This window comes from Taeniopygia guttata, chromosome 13, assembly GCF_048771995.1.
Source record: "Taeniopygia guttata chromosome 13, bTaeGut7.mat, whole genome shotgun sequence".
NCBI classification, from domain to species: domain Eukaryota; kingdom Metazoa; phylum Chordata; class Aves; order Passeriformes; family Estrildidae; genus Taeniopygia; species Taeniopygia guttata.
This window is the reverse complement of record NC_133038.1, coordinates 2,155,425-2,182,295: the sequence shown is the minus strand read 5'-3', so window position 1 is coordinate 2,182,295 and position 26,871 is coordinate 2,155,425. Positions and strand designations below refer to the sequence as shown.

General features: G+C 46.8%; 1 protein-coding gene and 1 long non-coding RNA gene across 2 annotated transcripts in view; one reads left to right on the top strand and one right to left on the bottom strand.

Moving 5' to 3' along the window:
• LOC140685005 (uncharacterized) overlaps window positions 1-26,632 on the bottom strand; it is a 35,061-nt gene extending 8,429 nt beyond the window's left edge. Inside the window, exons 1-2 of the long non-coding RNA XR_012058100.1 lie at window positions 26,520-26,632; window positions 14,774-14,942 (exon numbers count right to left, since the gene is read on the bottom strand). This is a non-coding gene — a long non-coding RNA (uncharacterized lncRNA). The remainder of the gene's footprint in view (window positions 1-14,773; window positions 14,943-26,519) is intronic.
• CXCL14 (C-X-C motif chemokine ligand 14) lies at window positions 10,806-19,221 on the top strand. The gene is made up of 4 exons (XM_002187305.7): window positions 10,806-11,129; window positions 11,984-12,089; window positions 16,454-16,564; window positions 18,074-19,221. The coding sequence occupies exons 1-4, from the start codon at window positions 11,066-11,068 to the stop codon at window positions 18,087-18,089; spliced, it is 297 nt and encodes a 98-aa protein (XP_002187341.4). The 5' UTR covers window positions 10,806-11,065; the 3' UTR covers window positions 18,090-19,221.
• Window positions 26,633-26,871: the final 239 nt, after the last annotated feature.

Genomic DNA, 26,871 nt, shown 5'->3' with positions numbered 1-26,871 from the left:
TACGCACACAAGTCAAATTAATAAAAACTTCCTTATCTGATATAACCCTCCTGACCAGCTAGCACAATCATGGATACAAGATCAGGCCAGTTTTGTGGGAAAGGAAAACCTGTCCTGGATTTCTCCTCCCTGCATCCAGCCTTACCCGATAGCTTATTTGGAGCAATTTACATGCCAAAGAAATTAATACGTTGGGTACAACGTGGGTTTGTTTGGGTACAAACACATCTAAAGGCTGCGTGGGCTACTTCTCATGCTTAGAAACTTTATTTGCTCTTCAAGAGCATTAAAGAATCCAATTTTCACTTCCAGACAGCATTTCCCAGGCGACTTTCTTCCGCTGCCCCGCTCCGATGAGGAACATCAAGAACCACTGCAGACCTTTGAAGAACTGGCCAATAATTTCAACATCTCCTTGGCAAAAACAGACCCTGCAAGGCAGTCATCCCACCTGACAGCTCCGGAGCAGAGGGGTGGGCTGTGCAGGGAGCAGGGGCACAGCTGCATTCACAGCAGAACAGCCTTTCCCAAGCCAGGCACTAAATGCAATTAGAGAGAACAGAAAATCTCAAGTAGAAGATAAAACAAAACACGTTCAAAGTCTGGAAGTAGAGTGTGGGGCAAGGCTGGAATTGTTTGGAGCTGGCCTCCTTTCTGCTGGCACCCACTGCTGCAGACATAGAGAGCAGCGCACTTTAAAAGCTTTTTTGTTGTTGTTCTCTGTATCCGTGGGGAGTTTCAGTTTTGGAGTTTAATCTTCAAAAGGTTAAAGCCAAGGTAGTCTTACTGCTAAAATGTGGCTCCTTTGTCACTAAAGTGCCATATCTATGGGAAATTTACTGTGCCATGGGAAGAGACACTGCCTAGCATAGCCAAAGTCACTGCTGGGGGAAAGAAAAGCCCACTCAGACACCTGGAAGGGAAACAAGCCTCATCTAGCAGATATCACCAGCAAACATATGCAAAGTACCAGAGATACAAATGCTAAATAAAAATTTATGAAGGTAAAGATGTTCCTTAGAGAGACATCAGTCTCAAGAAACTCTGACAGTAGCACAAGGACAAATCATTCATCTTAGCCTCTGGCAGCAGTTGCCTGCTACCAGCCAGCTGGTTGGGACATCAGACCAAGGGCTTGTACATCAGGGAAGAAGGAGAACTGGGGTGTTTGTGCACTCCCAAAGAGGAGGCGGCTTTGGCAGCAGTGTGTGGCTGCAAAAACCTTGAATCTTTGCTCATCAAAGGGCAGTGCTGGCTGGAGTCAATCACCAACCACCAACTGCTGGTGCCCCAAGGACCTGTCTACCCAAGATATGCAAAGTTCCTTTTCAGCCTCCAGTGCAGGAGTCTTCCCATTGACTTCCACCTGGGCAGAGGCTTGGAGGCTGCAGAAGAAGACAGGGAGTGTATGACCCATGCAAAGCTCAGCAATGACCTGGAGCTATGGAATAGGCACAGCAAAATGCTTTAAGAGGAAACAAAATCACAGCCCTAGGGAAATACAGGAATCAGAGCTACTGCTGGAATGACAACTCATAGAAAGTACCTCTTCCTCTGAGGGCAAGTCACTTGGGACATGAATTGCCAAAGCCCACAGCTGACCTGAAGTTCCAGAAAGGATCTCCTGGATCTGCTTTAAGGCATGAGGACTGTGACTCCAGAAGCATCACTGAAATGTTGGAAGGGTAAAATGGAGATCCTTTTCTCTGTCTTGCTTCTGGGCATCTGCCACACTGCTCCATGAACAGCCTGGAGAGGGGGGTGTGTGCAGCTCAGCCTCCCTGAGGTTCTGAGAGCAGTCCTGTGGTGTAGCTGTACCGATGTCCCTGGACTTACAGCTCCAATAACCTGACCCTCCAGCCCTGTGGGGAGCCACACTCTGGCAGATGCCACAGCTCTGTGTGGTTCCTGAGAGCACCAGGGGAGGGGACATCCAGAAGTGTCCCACTGCTTGTACCTGAAATGGATCGTTTCCTTCTGAATCCCTGTGGGGGACCAGTCTCTATCACGGGTTTCATCTTTGCAGTCATGAGTTATCCAAATCTGTTAAAAAAATAAGGGAATATTTGATCCCTTGAAGGGCAAATTTCCCAATTCACCATATGAAATAAGCTGTAAAGCAGCAATTCCTTTGATTTCTCATTTCCTTTTATTTTTTCCATTGATCTCATCACATTCTCTCATTGTCTCATCTTATAGAGCAAGGCAAGAGGACAGCTAATCTGTTTTCCCTCTGCTCTTCTTAATGTCTCCTTGATTGAAATTCCTGTTAACTCTTAGGCACCCTGATCTCTGAGAGTATCCATAAAGACATAAAGACATCCACATCTAGAAAATTCTGCTGCTCTGAGACTTCTCTTCCAAAGTACTGAGCTCTGGGATGCTCTCAGGATTGGGAAAGATACTTCTATAATCCTTAGGAGGAATCAAAAGAGATGCTGGCTGCTGAGTTTCTCCTAAACTTTCCTTGGGACAGTGCATTGATCTGGCACAGGGGATGAAGAAGGACAGAGGGGGACTTCACACCCATCTTCTCCTTCTAAAGGTGAGCTGCTAGCACAAAGCCAGCCCCATCCACAATGGGAGCAGCCTTGGGTGCTGATCCTCTCCTGCAGAGCTGAGGTTCCAGAGCACCAGTTCTGCTGCCAAATCACTTTAGCAACAGCTGCCTGCCTTTTCAGAAACAGCCAACTGCCAGGAGAGGCTGCCAAAGCCTTTGGAAGGGATCACAAGCCGGACATATTTTTGTCCTCAAGAGTGAAAACGGCAAAGCCCTGGATTTGGGGAGGACACCAAAGAGCAGGGGCTGCACCACCAGTTTTCCAGTCCCCAGTCCCAGCCCCATGCCATCACTGTCTTTGGCATTTATAGACTTTATCAGCCCTGTCTTGCTGTCTAGTTGATTTCTCATTTTATTTCCACAGCAAAAGAAAGCACTGTTTCTTCACATCAGTTCTGCAATGTGCCATCTTTGTGTGATTCTTTTTGGATTGTTAATAAAAAACCCAAGAAGTTCACTTCTACCTACTCAGGGGTATGAAAAATGGGTCACTCAGGGCTATGCAGTAAAGCACAGCATGGATTTTCTGTGCTTTATCTGCTGTTGATGCAGGCACCATCAGCATGGCCAAGCAGGGGAGGGGTTAGCAGGGTGTAACGAGGAGGGGGATGCTGCACAGTTGTCCCTGCTCTGCCCTTGCTGGTCTCTCCATGTGATGATCTGCAAGCCTGGCCAAACCACCCCGCTCCAAGGGAGTGATGAACTCCAGAATATTTGCTGGCAAAGTGGGCCCGTGGAGTGCTTGGCCCAGCTCTTCTGCAGCCCACCCAGACCACACATGAAGAAGAGATGGGTGGCAAGGCACAATCACAGCTGAGCATGTAACCAGGTGGAAAACTTGAGAAAAGTGGGCAAATCCAGCCTGAAGGGAAGTTCGGAGCAATTAAGTCCCTACTGGCTACACCACTGCCAGGAGAAGAGCGCAGCTTGTCTATAGCAGTAGGATGTCTCTTGGTTTGCTTGCAGAAATTCTGGTTTATTTGCAGAATGAACTGATTTTCTTAGGAACACTATGCATAACAACTCCCACTTCCCAAGTGCTATGGTAATTAAGCTTTTATCTGAGTAGATAAAATAATTAACATATTTATTACTCAGAAGAAAAAGATCTTTTTTTGATTGATTGCAGCCTACTAATGTTCCATCAAATATTCAAAGTCTCTATTGTTAAGCCATTAATTTTATTTGTTTTTAAAAACACTACATATGTTTCCTATCCCAAGGGGAGGGAAAAAATCAGCATATGAAAAATTCCCATCATTACTAACACACAGCTCAGCAGAAAATGAGCAGATAGGGAGCACCCTTCATGTCTGCAGTAGAGTGGGCTTCATTAAGCTTGCAAGGGAATTTTGCACTTTACAGAAAGCACTGAGGGGGTGGGAGAAGCCCTGCAGAGCCTTATGGGCACCTACAGAGTCGTGGCTTTGTGCCCAAGCCAGTCTCAGTGTGTTGCAGTGCTTGGTCCTGGCACTCCCATCCTTGCATGCATCCCTCTCCAGTGGCACCCTTGGCTCTCCTGCACATCACCATGGGAGAAGCTGTGATATGATTTCCCTCCATACCTAATCACTGCATGATGATCATTTTTATCTAATGGCTTTAATTCTTGGTGATGGGCAGTTTTGTTGCTGTGGTTACTCTGTGGGCAAATGTAAACAGCTCCCAGTCACCAGGAACAAGCACAAAAACAAACCTCTCAAAGGCTGCCAAGAAGATTTTCCATTGAGTGCTGTATCCACACACCCACAGGCTTTTGGGTGTTTGGTTTTTTGGAAAGATGAAGCCACAAGTCCAAAAGAAAAAGATGCCAGAAGCCACCAGAGAGCATAACCATGGACTACATCAAGCTAATCATCATGTCTTCCCAGAGGGGCAGTCACCCTTCCCAGTCATTTCCTCATGTGTGGGGTCCCCAGGGCAGCTCCATGCCTGGATGTCACCCCCTGGGTTATAAAACAGGACTTGAGCTGCAGCAGAAAGCTGGATCTGACACTCGCATGGCTCTGCCTCTGCAATTTTGTATGTATCAATCATTTTATGTCTTCATCTTTTTGCTTCAAAAGCCCTCCTAACAGACAGAGGAAAAGACCCTCAGTGCAGGGCTTTGCAGAAGGCCTTGAAGAGTTGCAAACATGGCCCTACCACCAGATCTGCTGTCACCACTGCAGTGGCCATCACCCTCCAGGCACTGCAGCTGCCCCCAGAGTGCCAGCGGGGCACACAGGCTCTGCCCTGCCATCACAGCTCATGGTAAATGGCCCCATACACACCAAGCATTGCTGGTCTCTCCCCACAATCTGCTTCCTTATATTAAGGCCCATAAAACCATTGCAACGTGGACATTTCAGCAGGGTCCTGCTCACCTGCTCTCCTGAGGGGCTCTCATCCCATGGAGCCAGTGCTGGAAGCAGATGTGCTGAAGCCTTTTCCTGCCATTCCTGGAAACATTTGAAATTATACCCAGTTCTAACAAGCTGCAGAAAGGAGAAGTGACAAGAATGGGTTTCTTGCTGTCACCACTCCCCACCTGAGCAAGTGCTCACCTGGGTTAGAAACTGGATCACTGGATTAAAAACTTTTCAGGTGTTGATCTCATTTGGTCCTATTGTCTTGCAAAAATAAAACACCTTGTGGTGTTTTACACTGAACCTTGTGGCTCAGTTTTCCATGTTCCCTGTGCTTTTGAATATGGATGGCTTGGCAGCAGAGCCACTACTTTTGAGAGAAATGGCATTAATAGCCCAGGGAGAGGCTGCCTGTAATTCATTACATACAGTGACACCCTACTCTGTTCCTAAAGCCTTTCACTGGAAAAGCTGGAACCCACAGATGACCCAAAACTACACCCACACACACAGAGGTGTGATCAGCAAATCAGGATGGCACAATGTGTTTCCAATCCTGGGGCAAAAAGAAGGGTTTTCCTTCCAATTGCTGATGTGTTATCCAGTGCTGTGATGTTCTAACTGCACACCTGGGCACTAACACCATGTCCTCACCTCAGTCTGACTCAGGAATCAAAAAACAACTGGGACAGGGACAACACACAAACAAGGACAGGGCCCATGCCCATCCTTGTCCCAACCATCTCTCATCCTGTACAACACCATGGAGACTTCTCAAGGCTTTGGGCAGCACTATCAGGAATGTGAGTCACTGAGATCAAACCTTTCTTACCTTCACATTATTCCCCCCACATTACAGCAAGTATCGAGGTGGATGCTAAAGAAAGCCACCCATCTCGTGTGATTAAGCACAAAATAAATACCTACAGCTAGTCAAGACAAAATGCCTATTAACAAAATTGTGTAAAGTGTAAGCTGTGCTTGCACATAAAAACCAATGGTAAGTTGTAACACGCAAGAAAATGAGTCAGTAGGAAATCAAACACAACTTACTATTTTCTCAATGTAACAAGTCACAGTTGGGATTAATCCTTTTGTGCATATCTAGAGGTGACTCTCAAATCACATACACAAGGAGACAGTTCTCCCTTTTGCCATTTTATTGCAGCCCTTTTTAATGATTCATGACAAAGAGCTTCAAAGAGCTCCAAGCTATGACAACAGTCCCAGATCCAACCTCCTTGTTCTCATTTCAGCAAAAAAATCCTCCTCGGTGAATAATTTAGGTTGAGGAAGAGAGCTGCCTTAAAACTATTCCCAAGGGAAGAAGTAGTGTCTAGAATTTAATCTCATTATGGAAATAAAAATAAAAATAAAAAATCAAAAGAACACAGTGACTGCAACAACAATGCAAGCCTTATTTTGCAGAATTCATCCATTGTGAAACTCCACAGAAGGGAACACAGCTGTTTTCCCTGAAATATGTTTCATCTTTCCAGAGACCAAAGATGAAATCCAAAACTTTGCCTTTCAACTTATGATAGATAAATACATGCAATGATGACACAACTACTGTTCAGGGCTATTGAGGAAAGAAAAATGTCATTTAGACTAGAGGTGAAAACATGGGCTTGACCACAGGCTGCAACACATCCTCCACTAAGTTCAGCACAATGGGAGCAGGCTTGCAACAGCCTCCCAAAACCTGAGGCAATTCACCCCTGACTTCAAGCTTGGAACTGAGTTTTATATTTCCTCTGTTGCAAGGGCTGAGGGCTCACACAGCATGGTTACAGCACCAAAAAGGCATAAAAAAGGAAGTGCAGCACCTAGAAAAAAAAAAAAAAATGCATACAACACACATCACATCTGTACACCTCTACCTTAATGCTGAAATTTCTAGTGAGCATTAATTCCTCCTCCAAATTCCTGACATGATATGCAGGGATTTTGCCACTTCAGTTCTAATGTTTAATCTTCTCCTTGAAGAACTGATAGGGATATTCTTAGACATTAAACTCAGATGAGCCATTCACAGTTTGCCTCAACAGCAATAAGTAGCTTCTGTTTCATGGCCATTTTGCAAAGATTTCTCACCATGACGAGCACCTTCATCTTCCCTCTATGAAACACTACGATATTTGGAAGGACAGTTAATCCAAACCACAGATTGCCCTGTGCTTGAAATAACCAGCATAACCAAAGGCAGCTGAACACTGAAACATCTCTAGCAATGGGGATGACTGGAACAGTGTGCATCCTGGTCCCTGGGATGCAGATGAGCACCTAAAGGACACTGTGTGTGCTGGCTTAAGAAGCTGTGTACACTCCCAGCAGGAGGAAAAGCCTCACCTAAGGTCAGGTCAGGGCATGGGCACAGAGACACAAATGTCCTTGCCCTGGCAGATTTAACAGCTCTTCTGGAGCTCCCCCATTTTGCCACCACAACTATTTATTTTGGGAGTGAACTGCCCCATTCCAGTAGCTCCACCTTCAAAGGGCAGCGTGCATTTGGGGATTCTCCCCATGTCTACAAGCATAAATATTTTGCTCCAGCTCAGCTACACTTTGCGCTCAACAGTGTATGATTTCAGCTTCCAGGTGGATAAAAATGGTGAGGATTTTGCTTCAAATGGTAGTCCCTTTGCTAAAACTCTTCTTTCTTATGTAGGAGGAGACGACCACTCATCCATGCCCTCCGTTTCACAAATCACCCTTTCAGGGTGACAGATCACCTCTGGTCCCTCTGGGTCTCATCCTCAGAGGCAAAGCCGGGCTTCAGCCTTGGTTTTCTAGAGAGCCTTATGCTGGGGCAGAGACCTGAAAAGATCAGAGGATGAGATGAAATGAGAGTCCTTTCAGCAGCAACAATGCCCCTCTAATTAGCCAGACGGAGCAGGTGACACGCTCTGTGCACAGGTACAGTGATGCTCCCTGGGGACACACGGCTCTCTGAGCATGTCCCATCTGCAGAGCTGAGGACAACAGCAGGACCCTGGTGACTGTGTCTGCTCTGAAACACTTCCTTTGTGTGGGGCAAAACCCAAGCCCTGATCAATTACTCTGTGACTGGGTGGCTTTGTGAGGTCTGAAAGGGATGCTTCAGCCGCTTGCCCTGTGCTCACCTGGCCAGCCCTCCACAGCCTGTGGAGCACTGGCTGCTCATCAAAACACATTTGTGGGGCTTAGCAGGTCTGCTGGAGATACCCCAGGCACCCCAGTGTTTGCTGAGCAACTCAGCATATGATTGCATAAAGAAAATATATCTGAATTATCAGAGTTTCTTTTGGGATAGGACTCTAGTGAATTCTATATCTGTTTCTTTTTACTCAAATAATTTGCTAAAACTTCTTCTGTGATTGTCATTTTAAGATAGAGCAGGTGTCAGAGACAGCTGTACGTGGCCACCAAAATCTGTCACACCAGGCAAGAGGCACCTTTGAGCTCTCAAAAATAATTACTGTCAAAAACAGTGCTTGGCATAAAGACGCAACTACTCAGGCACACGGTGAGAATCACCATATGTGTACACACACCTCGAATACATTCATTTCTACATGAAAGTTGGAACTGAAACAGCAGTTTCCTTACTCCATACTTAATAAACTTGGCTCTTTCAGCATAAGAAGAGTCATACAAAAAGATGGGATTCACTTGTGGAAAGCACGAGAATTTCCTTTAATTTTACTCCAGCCTGTACACGAGTTCCCGAGTTTGGGGAAAGTTCAAATTGCCGTCAGCTAAAGCTGCACCCAAATTCTTATTAGCAGAGGGGGAGGGAAAAAGATTTTTCCTTACCACAACTTTCCCTGAGGTTTTTCCTGCACACAGTGCAGAGAAAGCTGCAAGGAGGGAATTACCCTAAAATGCAGCAGGGAAGGATTACAGCTCTGGATGTGGGTGCTTTTCAGCCAATTCTCCCCTGTGCCCAATGAGCATCTTCACCACCGGCTGAGAGTATTCTGAAAGCCTTTTGTACTCTCCTTGGGTTTTGGGGTGAGTTTTTGTGGGTTGTTTTTATTTATATATTTATTTATTTATTGGGTTTTGGGGTTTGTTTTTTGTGTAAGAAATTGGGAATTTATTTGAAAGGTTTGAACTGAGACCTTCATACCTCAGCTGCCTGTTTTCATCCCAGGTTCTGGAACAAACCTCTTTCTTGAGTCCTGTTGGCATTTAATAACACAGCCCACAAACCATTCCTAGCAGGGCACAGTGAGAGCTGCTGGAGCTGGGCTGGAGTTGTGCAGCAAAAATACCGAAAGCACAACAGAAACTGTATCATACCTTCCCCCTCCACTCCACTGTACCAGCAGCAGCCTCACAACCCCAAACCAGGCCTTTCACCCCAAAAGCTCCATGCCACGTCAGCCAGTGCCCCCAGCCTTGTCCCCGGTGCTCCCCCATGGCAGGCAGGGCAAAGGCAGCGCAAAGGCAGGGCAGGGCAGGGTGGGAAGGGCAGGGCAAAAGCAGGGTAAAGGCAGGGCAGAACGGGCAAGGCAGGGCAGGGCAGGGTGGGAAGGGAAGGGCAAAAGCAGGGTAAAGGCAGGGCAGAGCAGGCAGTGCAGGCAAAGAAGGCAAAGCAGGCAGGGCAGGCAGGGCAGGGCAAGGCACAGAGGGCAGGGCAAGGCACAGAGGGCAGGCAGAGCAATGCAGGCAGGGCAGGGCAGGCAGAGCAGGCAGGGCAGGGCAGGGCAGGGCAGGCAGTGCAGGCAAAGAAGGCAAAGCAGGCAGAGTGGGCAGGGCACAGCGGGCAGGGCAGGATGGGCAGGGCAGGCAGAGCAATGCAGGCGGGGCGGGCAGGCAGGGCAGGGCAGGGCAGGGCAGGCAGGGCAGGGCAGGGCAGGGCAGGACTAGGCAGGGCAGGGCAGGGCAGAGCAGGCAGGGCAGGGCAGGGCGGGCTGTTGCCGGCATCACGTCCCGCATGGAGCCGGGGCCAGAGCGCTGCAGCTGCCGGCACAACGTGCAGCCTGTGTGTGGTAGGGCTGTGCTCGCAGCCTGCCAGCAGCCCGGCCGGGAACGCGGCGGGATGGCCGCTGCCAATGGGAGCCGGCAGGAACGGAGCCATGTGGGAAACTTAAAATGCAAGTGGAGCTGGGAGTGCGTGGCGAGTCCTCCCCAGGCGCTGCCGGGGCTGGCAGGGCGGCTGGTTGCGGTTCTGGTCCCGGGGATGGGTGTGCGAGCGGGCAGCGGGGCTGGGAGCGGGGCTGGGGGGAGCCGCGGACCCGCAGAGGCGTTTGGAGTACGCTGCTGTGGGAGCGATTAGACCCCACTCTGATCTCCACCCGTTTCATTTAGATAAAAATCTGGAATCTGGATTTGAAGACGCTCTTTTAGCTGTTTCTGAAATCAGAAACTGACTCTTCAAGGCAGGAGGAACATCTATTTACATCCATGAAGTTCCTGCGTGTTGCTACCCCGTTCTTCACGGAGCAGAATATCGTTCGAATGTTCATTAAAGCAACGATAAACCGAGCTTATTTCCTGAAACCTTCCACACGCTAAACCCACCTAACAACGCTTTTAGGAATATATTTCCCCATTTGATTCACTGAACTTTCCTTTAGATTTAGAAGCCCGTTAAAGCCATAAAAATTAATATTTAAGTCGATCTGTGGCAAAAGGTGACACCCCTTCCCAGGTGAGACTTCTTCAAATCTTATTTCCAAGGTGCATGGGAATTTCCGCGGAGCGCGGGCATCCCTGGAGCGCTCACAAGTGATGGTTTTCAGCTAGCAGCCCCATTCATACAAATACACACATCACCCTCGCCAGCAGCCCTCCGCTGATGGGGAAGGTCCCAGCTGGGCAGGGGCAGAAGCAGCCGCCCCACCGGCTGCGCTCCCTGCGGGATGTTCGGGGCGGGGATGGGGGATGTTCCCCCCGGGGTGCCGGTCCCCCCCTCCCCGGCGGGCTGAGGAAGCGGAGGGAGCCGTGGAGTTGCTGTGCATATTAATGAGTGCAGCGAGGGCAGCGGAGCCGCTTTAAAGCAGGAGAAGGCGCGGCAGCGGCAGAGCGCAGGCAGCGCCGCCGCCGCTCCGCCGGGAGCCGCTCCGCGCCCCTCCGTGACCAGCCCCGGACAGCGGCACCGGGGCCACGGACCCCAGCCCCACACACACCAACCCCCGGCGTCTCCTCGGGTACCTGCTGGCTCACAATGAAGCTCCTGACGGCAGCTCTGCTCCTGCTCTGCATCGCGATGTGCTTAGCCAGCGCGGAAGGTAAAGCGGTTTATTCTGCTTATTCCCATCTAAATCTCTTTTGCGGTAATTTGTGTTTGTGTCTTAATAGACCTGGTTTGGGTCGAGCTATCCCTTGCACGGTGGAAAGGTGTGGTGTATGGAATCTGTGAGTAAGGGAGCTGCAAGTTAGGTAAAGGTGAAGGAGAGGTAAAATACAGGGGATGAAGTTGTGTCTTCATTTGTGCCTTCAGTGCAAGGCAGAGAATTCACAGTGGGGCACGTCATGCCATGTACTTCGTTATTCAGGAATAGAGGTCAAACATCTCCTCTGAAACTGAGGGTGGTTTTCAGGGCAAATAGAGCAGAGTTGGGTGTGAGGTGGTGGCACGGTCTGCCTTTTCTGCTGTGCACAAAAATGATGGTTAAAAAATGCTCAGCTTTTGTCTGGCTATGACTGCACCACGGCTCCCATGCAAGGAGAAATGACTCAAAGTCCTACAAAGTCCAAGTGAGACACAAGCGAATGAAAGTAGCCCAGACATGCACTTGCTTGCTCACTTTAAAGCGAGTTCTGACTCTTTCATTTCCTTTTGTTAAATACTATTATATTTAATCACAGCAGGTACACTTTTAAAAATCTGCTATTTACAAAGTCCCAGAGCATACGTGGTGCTTTAAAACATATTTCCCGGAGAGTCATTACCTTTTCCTGGGATATGCCAAAGAAAAAAAATCTCTTTTTAAGATCAGCAACATTTTAAAAAGTCATATTTTCCCACCAAGGCTTGAAAGAGCAAATTGAAGTTTTCCTGGATGCACACAGGCTGGAGGGGAAGGGACGCTTGGTATGCAGGAAGCTTTGCAGGCGCATGAGAAAATGCTTTCTCTTGTAGGCGTGAAGTGCAAATGTTCAAGAAAAGGTCCTAAAATAAGATTCTCTAATGTACGAAAGCTGGAAATAAAACCGAGGTACCCATTTTGCGTGGAAGAGATGATTATGTAAGTTTTCCTTCATTTATTGCTTTCTGTTTCCCTGTCAGCTGAACTGCTTCACCTTATCTGCAAGTTCCTTCTTTGTTCTTTGTTTTCCTCATGCCCTGGCATGCTAATTTCTGGGCATAGCAATTTGCTGCATCAGATTTAAAATAAAAAAAAAAAAAAAAAGTGCAATTCTGACCAAAATCCCAGGTATCATTTTTGACACAATTTTTTTAAATCAAATATGTATTTCCAGAATGGGTAGCAGTAAAAAGATTATCATTAATTCAAGTGAAAATAGGGGAAAATTCTACTCCAAGCTGCCTGATACAACACTCAGAACTATTTACTCAAGTTATTCTGAGCATGCAGAATAAGTATGAGCACAGTTTGGTCCGTGGTGGTTTCTGAAAGGAAGAGTTACCCCAGTCTGCATTGTACCAGAGGGATCGCCTTTACCTGCTGGGGTTACTCAGCATGTAATAAAATTCTTTCCTCGCAGTGTCCGTGCAAGTCAGGACCAATGCTGCTGTGAAATCTCAAACTGATGTAGTGGGTAACCGAGCTGAGGAAGGTACAGGGCTTTTTACATAACTGGCTAAAAATTGAGGGTTTTTTTACATTTTAAATATGGGTGGGTTTGGCTTTTTTCCTGTCCTGTTTGGATATCATAAGATTCCCCCAACAAAGCACCATTCACGCAGCTCATGATGCAGCCAGATAAGAGCCAGAAGGGCAGATAGCCCAAAAGAACTGCACCGAGCCACCTTAGAGGGGGGGAAAGTGTCCGAAGACCAGCCACAGCCCAGGACACTAAGGGCTGATTTGATCCAGCATCCTTGGCAGTCGCTTCCCCACGGATCCCTGCAGGCTGCACAGCCCCTCCAGCACCCTGTCGTGCCCACGGGGCCGGGCACCGTCCCCCTGGCACAAATACCACGGGAGACACCACGGACTGCCCACATGGAACTGGCTCACCCGGCTCAGCAGAGGGTCTGGAGAAGGAACGGAGATTCAAGGTTCCTCAGGCTTCCTCCAGAGCCAGAGCAGCATCGCTGTGAGCAGCGCTGAGCTCAGGGAACGTCACACCCACACCTTTGAAGCCCAAACCAGCTGATCGTGACCTGAACAGAAAAATTCTTGCAGAGCAGCCCTGCCTGAATCAGCTCCTCACAGCTTAACTCTGTTTGCTTTGACCCTTCAATAGTAAAGTGATGTCATAGAGGGACACTAACTCTTGGCATCCCACTCCAGTTATTTGCCCAAAAGCAGATGGTGACCAGGGGGTATGAAATAAATCTCATTAATGCAACATTTTGCTTTCAATCAGAAATCTGGGAAAGCAAGAAAGCTATTGCTTTTCCAGCCTGACAGGGCAGAGATTGAGCAATACTATTCAAGGCTGAGGGTTGCCCAGGGTTTGCAGCAGCTGCTGGGACAGAACTGTCCCATCACTGTCTCATCACTGGGGATGTCTGTGAGGCAGGCAGGGCAAACCCGCTGCCATCATCACTTTTCCAGCTACCCTGATGCAGCCTGAACTCAGCACTGAAAGCACTGAAATTAATATTCTGGGAACCAATTTATCCGAGAGTCTCTGGACACGACACAGAGGAACCAAATTCCTGAAACTGAGATTTTGTTGCTGCAGTGATCATCCAAAATGTGTTGTTAAAGCTGCCTCCCCTTCTGCCTCTTTAAAAGCTCTCATATAGCAGAAACATGATATAAATTATGTTGGAATGAGAAACAGTGGGTATGGGGGGTGCAGTTAGGGAGGTTTTGGCCATAACCCCCAGCAGAGCTGTGCCACAGGGTAGGAGACAGTTAAACTGACTCCTCAGCCTAGTCAAAACCTATCAAGATTCATGGTACATAGCAGTAATTGTGAGTGTATCTGTTTCCTGGAATGAGGGGAAGCAGAAGAAAACAGGAGGGAAGTTTAACTCCTTCTACCTGAAATGTTCTGAAACACACCAGCCATGTTTTGCCCCATGCCAGAGTGTGGGGATACGTCAGGCTGAGAGCTGATGGGAAATAGCTCCCAGCAGTGCCTTTCTCCAGGGGCAGTAAAGGCAGTTCCCACACCAGCCTGGGATGAAAGGACCAGAGCCAGGATCCCTGAGGCCATGGAGACAGGGAATTTGTAGGCAGAGGTGCAGCCCCTCCATCCCTGCAGATGAGATATGTGGGACACAGGGTGCTGGGGTCACAGATTGACTTGGGGTGTTTATCACTGCCCTGGAGGCATGGACATACTGGGGAGAATTTTGGCACAGGGACACTCAGACACCAGGGTGAAAGCTCCAGCCACCAAGCCCTGGGCAGCAAAAGGGGCAAATCCCACTGGAGGAATCTTACTGGAGGTATAAGTTCTTGTGCTTCATCCATTCTCCACCTCTCTCAAGCTCTTCTTGCAGCACATCCAGGCAACTGCTCACTCAGGCAGAAGCTCCCACAGCACCTCTTAGGCACATTCCCTTACATTTGTCAGACCAGCATCCCCAAAAGCAGGTCCAGGTCGTCTCAGGGTGCCCAAACATGCTGCCACCAAACCTTGCATCCATCAGGGACTTCTGAGAATGGCAGAGGACCATGGGGCTGCCTTGGGAACATTTCTGCTGTCCATCCTCCAGAAGCAAAGCAGAAAACCTACGTGTGATGTCAAAGCAATGCATCTCAGCCTGAGGAAAGAGCCAGTTCACCTGAGAGGCAAACCATGGATCTCTTCCTGCTGACACTGCAGTCGGGTAAATGCAGAGTGTTCTTCACTGCTCCTGGTGCAAATGTAGGGCTTGCAGCTTTTCAGAGGTGTTTCTGCTCCTCTCCTGCAATTCAGCTTGTCCATCACTTTCTGGAAATATCCTCTGTTGTCTGTCAGAAGAGAGAAATGCAAGTCAAGGTCTGGATCAGCCAGTGCAGACAGCACAGCTGAGGTGGCTGCTGCATGGAGAAACCCTGCTCTGTCCTCAAATCCCTTAAAACTCACATCATTCAAAGCTACAGGAGAACTCCCCTTCTGAAGCACACACTCCTCTCAGAGGAGTTGGCTGAGGACACCCTTAGAACAGAGCTAGTCCATAGTTTTTAGCATTGAGCCTTCCCTTTCTGATACCTGCAGCCATTAAAGGCTCACTGCTTTCCCATGCATTGGGGGAAACTCCACATCCTCCCAGAAAACAACCTGGAAATTACACCTTAACATTTTGTGATCTTAGCTGAAGATGAAGCAGAAAAAGGAGCAGGGAGGAAGGTTAATTGAATGGAAAAACCTAGTTGAACACCTTGTAAAACTTCAAATTGGAATTGTGGTGAGATTCCACTCAGTTCAGTTCATGTAAGCAGCACATATTAATTTGTGAGGCACCAGGAGGGTGATATGGGAAAGTCTGCAAGGCATTTTGTCTTCCTTTCTGAACCTCCAGTATACACAGGTATTTCTGGGTTTCTGCCATCATTATATTCACGTCTCTGGCAGCATTTAATTAATTCCACTATAGGGTTTTAGTTAAACCAATGACTGGTTTTCCCTGTTATGGATGGTATTTCCAGAAAATTATTAATTAGAATACAAATTGTCATTGTGGGTTGGTTTTTGGATGTTGTCTGGGGTTTTTTTTAATGACAAAAGTAAAAAGAAAACCAGAAAACTGCTCAATTTTGAGCCACAAAAGTGGGGTGGTCTTGATGTTTCTGGAAACCTGTCCTGTTGAGACCCAGCTCCAGATCCCTCATGTCACCTCAGTTGTGGCAGCCTCACTGAGCCCTCCAGGAGGGAACCTCAAATGATGAAAAGACTTTTGCCACATTTTGTCTCCCAGCATTCTTGGTCCTGACAGTAAGGGGACCCCAAACTTGCAAGGAGAGCAGGATCAGGAGGTGATCAGAGGCTGGAGCCCCCAGGGCTGATGCTGAGGCTCAGAGTGTGGCTGTTGGGCACACAAGCACTCTGCCATGTGCAAGCATTTAAAATATTACAGAATTAAGGGAAAAAAAAAAACAGTGAAGCAGTTCTGATCATTTCTCTTGGATGAAGTATTGTTGAGTGTAATGGAACTGTCTCCTCAAGCAAAGTCCTTGTGGTTGCCCGAATGAGCCCTAATTAAATTAATTAGGCTCAGAAGATGATATCTAACACTTAGGCAGAGCAAACCCACTGATTAAAACCAGCAGGAATGTCTTCATCTGGTACAACCTCAATGCCCTGCACTGAGGGAGAGCAGCTGCTCTGACCTTACCCAGCAAACTCAAAATATCTGAGTTTATCTCTGTGCCATACAGCACAGAGCTGGAAAACCCTTACCCTGCCCCGCTGGGCGAGCCCCTGGCACGGGGTGGAGCAGGGGGCATTGTCACATCCCTGTGACCTGTCCCTTGCCTTGCAGTGTGACACTGTGGACACGGGTCCGGGGGGAGCAGCAGCACTGCCTCAACCCCAAGCGCCAGAACACCGTGAGGCTGCTCAAGTGGTACCGGGTATGGAAGGAGAAAGGCAGGTGAGTCCCAGCTTGCTGAAAATGGGGGAGGATCTTGGAGAAAAATCAGGCAACCAGCAGCATTCAGAGGTAGAAAAAAACGGGAAAATGCACACGCTGGCAAATGCTCCATCCAGCACAGAGGATGCATTTCGTTACCAAAATTACAAATTTAAATGGGTGTTCTTGCTATTAATTATTTCCTGCCGCACGCACTTCTTGCTTCTATTTTGGCATTAGGCCGTTCTGACTAGAAATAGTAATTATTTTTGGTTAAAATATTCATCATCTGACGTTCTCAGTTATTTACATACACTCATCTCCCTTCTACGGGTAAAAATCCAAGATGAAAAGCTAGACTACTTTCACACAGTCACGAGAAAAGCAGTCAGGAGAGATGGAAAAAGTCCCACACCTCAATCACACCACTTCATCATCAATACTTAATGACGCAGGTATTTGCCAATTTTAACTAGCATGTAATTCCCAGAAAAATGATAATTTTCTGATAAAAATCTGACAGCTTCTTCTTTGTAAAGAGGGTTGGGGTTTTTTCTAAGTCATAGGCAGAAGGCAGAGAATGAGACATGAATTTTTGATGGCCAGTGGTGATGTCTGTCCCCATCTATAATTAAGGGGAGCAGCCCAACTCCTGCCATACCTCCAGCTACAGACAAGACAGAGCCTTCATGCCCAGTACAGATCCATCAAACCCTCATCCTCCTCATTTGGTGGGGAACTTGCTCCCCAAAATGAGCTCAAGTAAGGCCAGGGAGCAGCAGGCTCCTCTCCCTGCGGGTCCAAGGGTGCCAGCAATCGGCCCCGGTGGTGCCTCAGGCCATGCCAGGGCACAGCAAGCCCCTGGCCATCCCCCCGAATTCCTGCCAGCTCCCTGCATCTGCTTCACAAACAGAGCACGTGGGGAAGCCCTGGCGATTGCATAACCACACATTTACACTCTTCTTCTGTTTCTTTTTTTTTTTTTTTTTTTTTTTTTTTAACATAAGGCCATCATTAATGATGAAGGCTGCCCAGCCCCAGGCTTGTGCCCTCAGGAAACACACAGACAGACAAGCCCATCAAGTTGAGCTGTCAGGAAATAATCCAGAAAAATGAAAGAGAATAATATTATTGCAAACAGATATTGTGAATGTATTGTCTATATACAGTTCATTATAAACTTCAACATTTGTACCTGAGATAGGGATTTTCCAGCATTTAAAGAGAATTAGTAGATGCGGATTTCTTCATGTTATTTACGCAGATAATTGTGGTGGAGTTTGTCACTCCCCACATGCCTCTAAGATGTGACAGTGTCAAAGTGCAACACTCCTCCCAGATGCTTTATGGATATAAGTAGCAATCTGGTGACTGCTGAAGTCAAGAACTTTTTTTCCAAATTACTCAGGCACAGGCTAAAAATCTGGTTTTTGGGGTTTTACTATTTTTGTGTTGTTATTATTTATTATTGTTATTTGAAATGGAGTTTTTAAATTCCTAATTTAAACACTCGGCTCTTCTTTTCTTTAGGGTTTATGAAGAATAAGAGAAAGTGGTACAAGGAATGGAGTGGACTCCCTCGGCTGGCATAGGACTGAGCTCTACAGAAGATTATTTCTCTCTCGCAGACATAAGACACAAATTCTATATTATTATAAAGCACTTTTTACCAAGGGTCAGTTTTTACATTTTATAGCCGTATGCAAAAGGCTTCCAGATTTCACAAGCATCTGTTGCACTTCTGATTTCATACCCGTCTGCTCTGTACTGAAGTTAGGAAAACACATGCTTTTCGTTTTAAAGAAGTACTTTTGGGAGTTTTTTGGTTTTAATTATTATTCATTCATACTTCACTATGATTGCAATCGGGCTTTATAAGCCCACTAGGCAGACAGAACTGTTTGTGACGGTGTTGTACAGCCACGGCCCTCACCCCTGGCACTGGCAAAGCTTCGGGCTGGGGCTGCTGCTCGTGTCTGCAGCCTCCAGCTCAGCCAGGCAGAGCAGGGACCAAAGACGAGTTTGCTGGGGAAAATGCCACTGAAATGCTGTGGCTGTACCTGCAGAAGTGAGGTCCCTCAGCACCTCGTCAAGTGAGCGTGAGCATCACTCGCGTACCTCTTCTTTCATGGACTTGAGGTCTTGCTGCAAGGCGAAGCGCCCTGTATCTCCATTTAACCTCTCATGCATTAGAAAGCATTTCTAACTCATTTTTATTACTAAGAAAATGTGTATTTTTTTCCACCTGAAGCACTTAAAGAAAGTTTGTGGCTTCAGTACTGAGACATCTTAAGCTTCAGGACTATTGTGTATGTTTTCCTAGATTTGTAGCAACAACAAAAAAAGCCTTTAAAAGGTACATTTTTATGAAAAATATGATAGGGCAAACATATAAATACCTATGTATGTTTTAGTCACAATACAACATATTCATTATTTTGAATGTAATACTTCAATGTTAAGCAGTGCATTCCTCTTTTTATTATAACAAAACTACCTTTTCATTTGTAAATACACTATAGGAAGTCTCCCTGTATTATCTCGCTGTATAATGTACTGTACTGCTAAATTATCATATGCTATTTAAATGTTTGAAATATTTAGAAAGTTGCATGCAGATTTCATATTTCTTTCTAAGACAAATGAAAAACAGTAATAAAAAAATGTTTAAAAAGAAATGTTACAATTGTGTGCAATTTTCCTTAAGCCAGCAAGGAACTCCCACCACTTTCAATCACTTGGTAGCTGAATTGTTTTTGTTGGGGGGAGAAAAGTAGATCAGAGAAGCTGATTAGAGACAGGACATCTTGATGACACTGGAATTAGAAAACGTTATTCCAGTACAATTTCCTTTCCTTTCTCATTTTAGGATTTGGACTTTAGCCAAACACCGAGGAATGCTGTGACATAAAGAAGGGCAATGCCATTTGCCTCTAACCACTGTTAGTGTTGTGTTAAGTAAACATAAATCAACAACTTCAGTTCACAGAAAACCACATAAAAAGTGATTTGGATGAGATCTGGGTTAGATTAGGGACGGTCACACAACAAAAGTCAGGCAAAAAAACCTGTGAGCCACCACCTCCTCTTCCTGCCCAGTTTCTGCCCTCGCCCACAGGGAACAACTTTGCACCCAAGTGCAAACACTCCATCCTCCCCAGATAAAAGGAAGGCAACAGCTTGGGTGGCAAAGCCAGCAAGAGTTTAAACACATGAAAAGCTCCTGGTGCTCCCTGAACAGCCCTGCTGGCCTTCCTGCCCGCTCCCAGCTGTGCTGGGGCAGCTGCACTGGGGCTGCTCCTGGGATCAGCACGAACACAGTGACAGCAGCCTCATCCTGCAGAACAGGGCAATGCCTGGCCTCAGGGATTCCTGTTTATTCCTTTAGTTCAGACAGACAAAATAGGGGGAAAAATCAACATACTATATCTATATATAGCCTAAATTACTGAGATAAGCACCTGCCAGAAGTGGAGGAGAAAGAGGATTTCAAAGTAGTTTCTTATTCTGCAAAATGATGAAGACCAAGTTACAGATATCTATGAGTAAAAATATTGAGAAATATCTCAGGGTATTAAAGAAATTAAATCTCTGGGGATATCAACCATAAGGGGCTGTTTCTGGCTGAGCATCTGAACCCAATCTCTGAGGAAACCCAGAGCTGAGATTGAGCCAAGGCGCCTCTCTCCTTTCTTGAGTCACATTTTCACAAAACCTGTAGTTTTACCTTGAGAAGATTTGATTTCAAAAAATATTTCATTTTATTTAGTGACTACCGGGCAATATATTTCCTGGGAAAATTTTGATCTGGTTGCATAAGAGATGGTTAAATCCACTGGGAATGCTGTGCACAGCTCTGACTGCCCAAGCACAGGACTCACTGGCTCATACCTCACAGGACAGAGCATGTACAAACAATTTAGCTCCAGGTTCATCTGCCAGACCAAAACAACCAGCATCAGTAGAAACTAAGCACTAAGCACAGAGAAAATAAATTGCAATTTTTTCTACTTCCCAGAAAGGAAGACTAAAAAAAAAAAAAAAAAAACAACCAAAACAAAAAAACAAAATCACAAACCAATTAAAAAACACAAGCAACAAAAAGTTGCTGGTTTCAATATTTTATTTCCTTTAATCTAAAATCCTTTGAATAAAACAACACTCAGGAACAAGAACTAAAAACTTAAAGAGAAAAAACTGACTCTGGGCTGGTTTTGCCAAGCCTGTAAGCCTGCATCTCCAGGCAGTGTTGTGAATTTTCCAGGAACAAGAGGAGAATCCCTTGCTGTCCCTGATATGCAGTTGTAAAGGGAAATGCTGCATCAGAAGGTAACTGCCACACACAAAGCATCAGCCACTTTCCCTCAGACTGAAACATCTCTGCTAAAGCATTTAAATAAATATAATATACATATGTTTACGTAGGTACTTCCTCCACAAAGATTTGTCTGCAATCTTGAGGTTTGGTTTTGTTTTCCCCAGCAGATTTCAGGCTGTGAAGCAGCAGGAGACCCTCAGTGCAGCCCCCCTCACACACAGACCATACATTTGTGCTCTCAGATGGAAAGTGAAGCTGCTGACGTATGGTCTGAGCACACACCAGCCAGCCATGACTGCTCCCCAGCTCCCAATTTACCTTCCCAAGGGTCTGAACATTTGCAGGGGAAGCAGGAGCCTTGCTTCATCCTGGGGTACAGCAGCAGGACACACGGACCCCACAGCTCCTTTACTTGCTGCACCACAAGTGTGTGAACCCATCCCAGAGCCTCCAAAGAGGGCAGCAGGTAACTGCAAATCCAGCCTGCAAATCTGCTCCCTGGCACTGTGCAGGAGCACCCAGCCCTGCACTGGAGCCCTGCTCACACTCCCCATCCTTCCCCTGGGCCCTGGGTGCCCACAGGCTGCACCCATTCCAAACCAGCTCTATTAGATTTTATTTTAATAAAGGCACAGGCTCCCCAAGCAGCTGCAGTGAGAGGACACAATAGCACGGAGACCTGCCTGGCCTTTTCAGCGAGAGCACTTCGTGGGATTAGCAATGTTACACAGAGCCTTTCACCACTTGCTTTGCACTTGTTCATATATGGTCTAGGTCAGCGATGGCCAAAAAAGTTTATTAAGAAACGAGGGCTGCTTGGTGCTCTGTGTGAGATGGCTCTCAGCAGCTCCTGCTGTGCCCCAGCTCCCACAGGCTCCCTAAATGGAGGCACGAGGCCACACCAGACAGTGTCACACATGAGGACCTTTCCTGAGCACGTCCATGTGGTGGAAGTGCTGCTCCCACACCAACAAAGCATTATCAGGGCTGGGGGAGCAAACGTGGGGGTCGACGGCAAAGTCATTGATGGGGCTGGGGGTTTGCACTGGTCACTCCTGAGACCTGAGGGGGAAGTTGAAGGCAGTGTTACAGCAACACAAATGCTCTCTGAGCTAATTCAACAGCAGAGTTGGGTCCCTTCTGGGCCCACATTTCTAGAGAATAGGAACAAATGTGAATAAAAACGTTACTGTCCCCAGGATTCACCATCCCACTGAGATCCAGAGCCAGGGAGCTGTGCCTGTTCAAGGGTAGAGGGCCTCTGTGCACCCTGACATCACTTAACAGGTTCTATACAAGCCCAGACAGAGAGCCCTTGCGCTCTCCAAACACACTTCTCCTTAAGTCAAAGGAAGCTCCAGTCACATTTGGGGTATTTTCCCTCCAAAGCTAGTTTTCAAAACTGAAGCACTGAAATCCAGATGTGCCCAGCAGCTGAAGACCTCACTTACTCCTGGTTGTTCAGCACCTTTGGGAAAAGATAAGATGGTTAGGGCTGAGGTTGGGCTTGAGATCTGGGAGGATGGACAGCCCATTTTGATAGTCCTGACTGCACCAAGGTCATGCCAGGGCATTCTGTAAGTCTTCCATGCCTGGCACTCATGCTGGGATTTGTTGTTCAGTTTGTTCCCTTCAGTGGGTTGGGGTGTGCATGGTCACAACTGAAAATACAGGTATTTTTGAGGATTGCTGTTTGCAATGCTCAATAACTCTGGGTTTGTTCTATCAGAAACTCTGTGTCTGTTAGTCATTGATTTCTCTCTGATCCTAAACCACAAAGAGCCAAGTGTTTCCTGGAAATTCCTTGTTTGCCTAGAAAGGCTGCACCCCATGAGCCTCCAGATATCCTTGTAACCAGCACACATTTCTGGCAAAGATCTCCTCTAATTCCTTTACCCAGAATAGCAACAGGGATTGCTATTGCCTGAGAGACAGTGGATGCAGCTGCATTTGCAAGCAGCTCCAGGTGCTCAGAGTGACCACTGGTGCTTGTAGATATCAATACATACCCTACAGAAATATGAATTGTTTTCAAAATCCTGGCATCCAGGCAACTTGGAAAATCTCACAACATTTTTTGCTGTGCTTTCTGATGACACATACCTGCATCTCTATGGAATATGCCTGCAAAGATACTTTTGAACTACTATTTCATAGAGAGAAAGCTGAAGACCTGAATTAAATGGGGTCACCATCCTTTTTACCCTCCAAGGCTTTTCCTTGGCCCATCACCTCTGCCATCCACCAGTGCTACAGGAACAGTCCCTGAGTCTTGCTACAAGTATTAAAGTATTTAATATCCAGTACAGTGCAGATCCAGAAGTTGGGTTTTGAGCATTTCTATGAGCCAGCACTGCTTGAGGCAAGGCCCAGTGAGATCAAAATGATGGTTGGGAGGCCCCAGCAGCCTGGGATTCAGGCCCCTTCCTTTCTCTCACCAGCACTTCGGTGTCCAGCAGCTCCTTGGCCATGGCCATCAAATCCCAGCCCAGATGACTGTTCTGAAGGAGCAGTGGGGAAAGCAGGGCTGAAAGGACATCTAGTGGCAACCAAAAACCTTCTCAGTCAGCCAAGGGACACCTCCACAGCTTTCTGCATTATAAATCAGTTTGGAGCCTGCTCATTGCACTGCTGTTGCTGGGAATGCTCTTCCCCAGCTCCACAAGAAAAACCTCAACTATTGAATTTGGTTTAGGAAACACCTCCAAAGATTTTTCTTAAAAAAAGAAAAGAAAAGAAAAAAAGAAAAAAGGCAAAGCATCTGTGGTTTTGGGAAGCCTGCTCAGAGGCTCGCTGCCTCGTATTATCTCATTAATTTGGAGCTTGTGCACTAAGGGAAAACAGAACACCTGGCTGCTCTGTCTACAGGAGCCACGTCCATCACATCAGCATGGGAAACTGGATTGCAGCACAACTCAGGACAGACTCATTCCCAAAACACCTGCCCCAAATCCTTTAAAAACACCAGGCGTTTCTGACCAATACGGTTTTCTTGCCCAGAGGTTCTCCCTCCTGTCACCTGCTCTCCAGCAAGCCCAGGACCCTGTGTGGTTGCCATTGCTCTGGTGTTGCATTGCCATCTTGTCCTCAGGTTTGACCTCCCAGCAGCCAAACCCACCCATGCACACTATCACCTTCAGTGCCTGAAGTGGAGAACTTGCTCCCTCCCTTTTGTGGGTACCAGCACAGCTCCATCCAACCAGCAGCACGAAGCCTGCATCCCTGGAGGAAATGCCTGCAGGCGTGTAACACACAGGAGAGTTTATTCTCTGAACACCCAGGAACAGGCTGCATTTCTGGTCCTGTCACCAAGCTCAGAAGTGTCAGAATCTGAGGTATTGATGATCCCGAGATTGTAGAAAGTCTCTGTCTTTCTGCCCCACTGCCAAAGCAGAAGCCATAATTGGTCTGTGCTGGTTTCAAGGTTGTTTATTCTGTTTATCTCTAACATGTTCTGCTGCCCTGCCGCAGCTCTGTCCTGCAGGGCAGCGTGTGGGGCTCTGCCCTCAGTGGGATGGTACAAACATTAAATACCACAAACTACCTGTGCTGGATTTACAATAACGTGCCAATATCTGTCACCTACGTTGGACAGTGTGTCCCCAGCCTGAACCAACAGAAAAATGCCAACACCACAGTGAAACATGGAGGGCATGAAGAAGGAGAAAAAGGACAAGGCACACCCAATTTCCTCCATCTTGTCCCCTTTGCACCCCTTATCTAGAATCCTAAAATTTTACTTTTGCACCCGTGCCACACTTAATTATTACTTATATCAAACACTCAGAGCTTGTAATTCATCCTGTAAGATTGAAAACTCTTTTCCATGGACAGAGATCACAGCCAGTGTCTCTGGGGGCTCTGTCCAGGGGGGTTCCTGACCCCTGCCAGGGTCCCAGACCTGCCAGGGCAGCCAGAGGGAAGCCCTGGATTCCCACACTGAAGTGCTCAAATCCCTTTGGTTTTTCTCTCCTCTTTTGCCTGTTTGTGCTGTAGCTCTTTGGGCTGCTCTGACGACACACATGGAGGGCATCCAGCCCAACAGGAGCAGCTCCCGGCACGCAGGACCCGGCAGGGAGCGGTGACGTGACACGAAGTGACAGGAGAGGAGGCAGGCAGCCAAGGCCTGCAAAATCACCACGCCTGAGCTTTTGGTTTTCCTCCTGCTCAGTAAAGGATGTTAGTGAATTCCTCTTGAATAGGTTTCAGAACCTCCTCCAAGGGGAAAAAAAAAATAATCCTGTTCAAGTTCACTTAAGGCTGATAATTACAGGAATAATTATGATTTATTCCCATCATAAATCTTGGAGGAGGAAAAGGGTTTTGAGGTTTGCGAGATTTGCTGGATGACAAGAGGAAAACACAGCTCTAATTGCTCTTCTTTGTTGTGTTTAATTAAGGATTCTGAAGCAACTGATCTCAGGGTTTTTTTCATGGTTAGAAACCTGCAAGGAAAAGAAAATCTTTCTGCAGAGGCACCAATCAAAGCTTTGTTGGGTTACTAGGCACTAAGTGTGCTACATCTGAACACTCAGGACACCCAGAAAAAGAAGCTTATTAAAGGAAAAGAAATTCTACAACAGGCTTCTTTCCACCACCACCCCCCCACTTCCAGTAGGCCTTGGCAATTTTGAGCTCAGTTCTAATCCTGGAAGAAATGTCTTTTGTCTTTACCCCCTCAGCATTTTTACCTCATTATTGACCATTCAATTGTCTTGCATAAAAACACTTCTCCATTTCTATTACCTTCATCATTCCACCATTTACATATTTCCTTGTGGTTTGCTCCAACTTCTGTTTTTTATCTCTCCGGAATTATCACTTCTGTGACCACATCAGGAAAATCAAGCCAGCCCAGAGCTCCTCAGCTCCTTCCCTGAGCCAGCAATTCCCACTTCTCCCCAGCAAGAACCAGTTTGCCAAGTGCTACCGCTCCAATTCAAAGTGTAAGTGACTAGCAGGGTGTTCACTCTCCATTTTTGTGCAACAGCTGAAACAGCTCTGCCAGGAAAATCCAGTTCCTCATTATAGCAACCAGTGTCAAATCATCACGTGTGGCTCTGAGCGATGCCACCAGCCCACGAGTTACGTTATGCTCAGCCAAGGCTGCAGGAGTTAAGGAATAAAAAAAGGCAAAAATCCTTGGGGTTGCTTTCAGCCTGAAGGCACTTGGGACAGTGCTGTTGCAGAAAGCAGTGGTGCTTGAGAAACGTGGCTGAAAACAGGACCAGCACACACTGCATGCCCAAAGAGAGCACAAAAACACAGAATATTCTGAGTTGGAAGGGACCCACAAGAATCATCGAGTCCAACACTCATGTGAATGGTCCTGTGAGGAAACAGAGGTTTGGGCTGCCCAGAAGGTAAAATCCCAGCACTTCAACTGCACAGAACATCCTAAACAATGATGCCTTGAAATGCTGCTCTACAAAATATCAGCTTTAAAGGAAAAAAAAAGACACCAGATTTGTCATGATGTTTGGGAAATGTTCCTTTAGGGTCAGGAGAAAAGGACGAAGGGAAACACTGAATTTGGCTAAAGATTGTTGTGGAAAATAAAAAAAAAAAAATAAAATAGAAATTAAGAATAGCCATAAAAAAAATAAAGGATGGGAAACAATAATTTTTCCGTGTTATAGGAGATATTTCCCCACTTACTTGTAGCAGGTGCCTGGGTTTTCCAGCAGAGCCTCTGCACAGGGTAATCCATCCCGGCCACTGACTGGAGAGCAGATCCAGCTCCGAGCTGCAGCTTAGTGGAGGTTGACACCTTGTGGCAATTCCCATCACTTACAAGTCAGAAAAACTGGGGTTTTTTTCCTTTTTTTTTTTTTTTCCCGGTGAAGATGGTGGCTGGAGTTCATAGCCACAGAGCTAAATTCCCAGCACCTGGCATGTCATCTGTGGGGTAGGAGTCTGGGGTCATTCCCAGTTTAATGAAGATAAATGACACCAAACACTGAGAACGATATAAAAATAAATCCAAGCCATATCCTATTTGTTTCTGGGG

Excerpts from the sequence above, each read along its gene's own strand:
- CXCL14 (XM_002187305.7), top strand. The coding sequence starts at position 11,066 with ATGAAGCTCCTGACGGCAGCTCTGCTCCTGCTCTGCATCGCGATGTGC. Across the intron at positions 11,130-11,983 it reads GTGCTTAGCCAGCGCGGAAG|GCGTGAAGTGCAAATGTTCA; the intron begins GTAAAGCGGTTT and ends TTTCTCTTGTAG. Across the intron at positions 12,090-16,453 it reads TGCGTGGAAGAGATGATTAT|TGTGACACTGTGGACACGGG; the intron begins GTAAGTTTTCCT and ends CTTGCCTTGCAG.